Here is a 5467-nt window from a genome sequence, read left to right as displayed (position 1 = left end):
TTGTATAGGCAAACAGGCCTTTTAAAGGCAAACCAATGCCTTTAAAAGACATTTAAAGAAAAAAATACAATTAACATGAAAAAAAATATGCATTCTGTCTCCAATACACATTATTTTGTGTTATTAGAGGTCTCAGAATAACTTAAATGTATCAAATATTTTCATAAGTGAAAGTGGTTTTTGTTTTACTTTGAATACATTTTGACTATTTTTGAATTTACTGAAGTTTTAGGCTATTTTTGAGTTTAGCTAATATTTTAGCTACATGCTACCTTTTGGGCTAAAGCATAAATGAATTATTTCACCTCTAAAAATTATATTTTATGACTGTATGGTAAGAATAATGTTGTTTGTTTGTTTAAATGTAGTCGATTTGGTTGCCTCCCTTGTTTTGCTTGCCTTTTGTTTAATACGGCTTTTTATCAGAGTGAGAGGGCTCACCATTATCTGTTTAAAAGGTCAACTAAATGCATTTGCTCACAGAGAAGATTTTTTTGGTGCTTTAATCTCTGCGAAACAGGATGGGCCCAACTTGAATCCTGCTGCCCTCTTCTTCTATTTCACTCTCATCTGAAACAGCAGTTTAAAAATGCTTGCTGGAGATTGAAAGGCTTAAACATACCAGCTAGCGTATTTTAATTAATCCTTGTGAGTGTATGTTATAAGCCAGCTGTCACCCTCACCACTTTGTGGCCTCGTCTGAATTTGACAAGCTGGTTTTGGAGAGAATTAAGATGACCCTTGGCATCAGATAAAAAGCATATTTTGGGATCTCTCAGGTCAGTTTTGTTGAGCTTCGGAGTTTTCTCCGCTAAATGAGAAGTGTGTACTGCGACAGCTCTCTTTTGTACGGCGACAGATGAAAACAGCGAGGGCAGACTGTTAGAGGTAGACTTTCAGCAAACATGCTGGCAGATGGAAAAGGCTTTCTGTTCTCCTTTGTGGAGTCTGATGCCATTACATGAGACCCCACCTTGACAGCCTCTTTCCTTTGTGTCTTCCATTTATGCGCCTCTCTTCTCTCCCCCCGTTCCTTCTATTTACCTTTGGCTGTGGATGGGACTGCTCTGTCATCCTTTGGGACATGCTTCTCCTTTAATTCAAGGCCCACACCTTTACAATTCAGTTTAAGTCTCCTCTGCTTTTGTTCAAAGCAAAATAAACCCTCTGTAGTGTTCAGATTTGGGATTTGTGGTTGTTTTTGATTGTCAGTTGAAGTGATTATAGTTTTTGAATACACTTTTTAATAGAAAAAGGTTGGTCTTCTTATACTGTGTGTTTTTCTGGCTTACATCTTGTTTTTATGACTCCTCGACTCATGTCAAAGAGTCAAGGACAGCATTTATAGTCACAGAAGCCATTGACACAACATTGACTGATCAATTTTAAAAGCATTCCCAATTTTTTTTTTTTTTTTTTTATGTGATTTTGTCATTCATGCGTCATTTTCTAGGGCAGTTTCTGCAGTAATTCATTAGAAATTCACCTCTCAGTAGTGGGCGGAACTATTGGCACAGAGTGAGCCTGTCCCTACTTCCCATCATCCATCTGTTTACAATCTTTTCTGTGAACCGTGGATTGCTAGCGTAGCTGTTTTGTCACTGCTACAACCTTTTTCCTATTTTGTCTGCTCCTGATTCACAAAATTTGAATACAGAAATACTCAGAAGTCCAGTTTTATTCTTATTTTCTTTATGTGTGTTCTCAATCGTGAGAAAATGCTATAAAAATACCCAAAGCACTTGGTTTGTACCTGCAGTCAAAGTACTGTCCACACCAAATATTTTAAGATCCTGTAGTTTTATTTCACTTAATTTGGAGTTTCCACGTTGACTGTAAAATCTCAATGAAGCTGGAAGGTTAAGTTAAGATTCAGCATTCATCAAATCATGCAAATGTCCTCCATTTTTGCACAAACACTTAGTAAGTTAAACGTATCTTTATGTGTATGTATGTGGTATTGGTGCATCAAGTGTTTCCTGGTTTCCTATGAATTTTGTGTACACCTTTTCTCTCTCCATCAGAAAATTAGGTGGAAATGGAGGGATTGCTGGACTAAACTGTACTTAAAAAAACAAAAAGGCTAGACTCAAGGGGAAAAAAATCCGCCTTAAAGACTAGTTACCATCAAAGGAAGGCACATCAAAAATCCTCCATCCCCTTCTTGTCTTGTGTGACAAACCACACTTAAAACACCTCCAGGAATTCCTCTTGTGAACACCTGCAATGAAACGTTGCTGCGAGACATGGAATTTGTCCTCAACTTAACTTGAACTTTTATCAGTTGGTGAATTTTGTAGCTTCTTACCTAATTATCAAATACGATATGTAGGATTTTTATTTTAGCACTAGGTGTAATATAATGCCATCAACCCTAAAAGTTCCCTTCAATGAAAATCCTGTTTTATTAGTTTTTAAAATGAATGTGGCATTTTTCTTATGAAAGAGAACAAATGTAATAAGAAATTATTTTGTTTTTGCATTTCCGAGTATTTCTCCTTTTAAATCGCCGTTACTGTGGCACATGGGCTGCACATGCGCTAAACCCTCATCTGGCCCGACTAGCGTGCTTAGCTCAGGTGAATGTATTGGTCACAGCAACAATAAACATTGGATAATTAGCTAAGAGTCTTTGGTGAACTGGAAGGAGAAGGATTCAGGCATTTGGACTAAGTTTGGTCCTTCACTTCCTCATCTGATAGTGCTTGATGTTTTTATTTAGCAGTGGTGAAGATTTACGCTAGCAAGACACAGAGCTATCATAATCAGACGGGGGGTCAGGGGGCTGCTCAGCACCAAAAGCCACGCCCCCTCAGAAGAGATTTTGAAAACAGAGGCTTCAGATCAACATGAAAAATCACTTTTTAAGACATTTAGGTTGTGGGGCTTTGGTTAAAAATGTTATAGTCACAATTAAAACACTACTGAGAACGTTTTTTTTTTTTTTGTTTTTTTTTGTTTTGTTTTTTTATAAAAAAAAAGAACTTCAAGCTGAGACTTATGGAACTAGTGCTGCCACAAATGATTATTTTAATAGTTGACTAATCACCGATTATTTTTTCCAATTAGTTGACTTATTGGGTCATGTGCAAACTGAATGTAAAGCACACATCTTAACCATCATTAGCTTTAAACTTACTAAAAACTAGATATAAGGCATTACCTGCGATAATGCTAGTGGGAATGCCGTAAGCTGGCCGCTGAAGATGCTAGTACTGATAGCTGAAAATGCTAAAATTTATAGCTAAAAACGCTGAACTTGATTGCTAAAAACGCTGGCCTTGATAGCTAAAAATGCTGAAGCTGATAGCTAAAAACGCTGAAATTGATAGCTAATAACACGGAAATCAATAGTTAATAACTCTGAAGCTAATTGCTCAAACTGCTGAAGCTAGTAGCTGAAAACGCTGCAGCTTATAGCCAGCTAAAATAATATGTAAATGCGAAATTAGCCTAAAATAAGCTTAAGTTAGCCAAAATAGCTAGCATGCAGCTCAAATATTATCTATACTCCAAAATAGCCTAAAAGACAACAAAAAAAACTTAAATTAGCCAAAACAGCTAGCATGTAGCTGAAATATTAGCTAACCTCCAAAACAACCTAAAAATCTTAGAAAAAACCTAAGTTAGCCAAAACAGCTAGCATGTTGCTGAAATATTAGCTTAGCTCCAAAATAGCCTAAAAAACCTTAATAAATGCCACAATAGTCCAAAAAGCTAGCTGAATGCCATTAAAACTTTCAACTTTTCTACACTCTGACTCCATATAATACTCCATATAATATAACGTCACGACTTTTCGACTATGAAATGAGTCGTCGACTATTTTAATAGTCGATTAGTTGACTAATCGTGGCAGCCCTATATAGAACCTATCCTTAATGATAATTCTGTTGTCTCCACAGCAAAGAAGACCTGCGCCTCCACAGACTTCACATGCAAGAATGGTCAGTGCCTCCCGTCAAAGTGGCGCTGCGATGGAGAACCGGAGTGTGCAGATGGGTCAGATGAAGCCGACGCAATCTGCAGTACGTAACAGCACGGACAAACCAACAAACACAACCAGACCCATAGACAGTATGTGGTAGCTGAACACTAGGCACCGTTCAAATAGTGTGAACCAAATTTAGACAATCTCTAAAACACTCCAGGATTTAGTTGCTGTTTTTTTTTTATTGTATCCATGTGTAAGGTAGTAACAGCTGCCTCACCTTCAGGAACCTCATGCGTGTGCATGCTTGGCTCAGCCTTGGGAACACGAGGCACCTTCATGGTTACTCATTCTCAGTTTGTCACATTTTGCACAGTCCCTGGGTCAGCCTTCCATTTCTTGCACATTGCCTCAGAAAATTACTTTTAGTCACATCTTGTGTTAAGTGTCGGATGGAGGGCCTCCATACGTGGTTTGATCTGGGCAAAACAGGCCAGAGGGGCAAACAGCGTGCCAACTTCTTTCACATGATTACTTCATATCATTTCCATTAATGCCAACTTGTAAATCAAAAGTTGGACTTGTAGGACGAGAAAATGTCTGAATAAATGTGTATTTCATGAAGCCGATCTAGTTTACAAGGTTTAACTTGCAGTGATTAGAATCAGAGCTGTTTTAGCTTGGTTTATTACAATAAAAAAGTGTATTTTCAGACTTTCATCATTATACTTTCATTTCTGAGCTGCTGCTTCTGTGCACCCTGCAGAGGTTATGGGTTTCTTACCTTGACTGATGGATGTTTGATGAATTGCAGGTTGAAGAATGGTCACGCTGTCAGCTTACGGAGAACAGTGAGATATATGTCGCATATCTGTGGCTTTTTATTGCAGAAAAAAAGTTCAAAAATGCAAAACGATAAGAAAATGGACAAAGAGTCATTTGAGATTCTTTCATTTTATTGATATTGGGCTATTAAATGCTTTCAGAAAGAAAGGTTCAGCTTAGTTGACATGAGACATTTCTGCAAGGTGACAAAATAGCTGCACGAGTTATGAACTCCCGAGCTTTCTCTTCCCTTTATCTACTCATAAAACTTTGGGTTTATTGTTAAAGGGATTTATTGGAGAATCCATAAAAGTTGAGGAAAATTGTTACATAGTCTTAAGTGGATTTTAATGTTTTTGTCAATTTCAGGCTAAAAAAATAAACGAGGAGGACAGTAAAATATTGCACAGCTCAAAGAATATGGGTGTAAATCCATTTTTTTTTTTTAATCTAAAGAAAAGTGTCATCGGGTGTTGGGGGGGGGTTTCAAGGCTCAGGGATCATCAGCAGGATAAACAGTCACTCTAAATGTTCCCACAGCTACATTTTACAATTTCTTATGTGTTTTGAATTTAAATTCATATTTTGATTCCTTATGTCTTACAGATTTGGGTTCATTTAAACACAAAGTAACTCTAGAGATCACTTTTCGTCTTCTCAGGGGTACCTCAGGGCACAGTACTCCTTCCCCTCCTTTTTTTTTTTACTACT

General features: G+C 37.3%; 1 protein-coding gene across 1 annotated transcript in view; it reads left to right on the top strand.

Moving 5' to 3' along the window:
- lrp8 (low density lipoprotein receptor-related protein 8, apolipoprotein e receptor) overlaps positions 1–5467 on the top strand; it is a 183001-nt gene that overhangs the window by 81833 nt on the left and 95701 nt on the right. Inside the window, exon 3 of the mRNA XM_024278627.2 lies at positions 3906–4028. Within this exon, the coding sequence (XP_024134395.1) occupies positions 3906–4028 (123 nt within the window). The remainder of the gene's footprint in view (positions 1–3905; positions 4029–5467) is intronic.

The sequence above is a fragment of the Oryzias melastigma genome, linkage group LG4 (assembly GCF_002922805.2).
Source record: "Oryzias melastigma strain HK-1 linkage group LG4, ASM292280v2, whole genome shotgun sequence".
NCBI classification, from domain to species: domain Eukaryota; kingdom Metazoa; phylum Chordata; class Actinopteri; order Beloniformes; family Adrianichthyidae; genus Oryzias; species Oryzias melastigma.
Note: the sequence above shows the minus strand (reverse complement) of the source record. Positions and strands in the feature narration are given on the sequence as shown.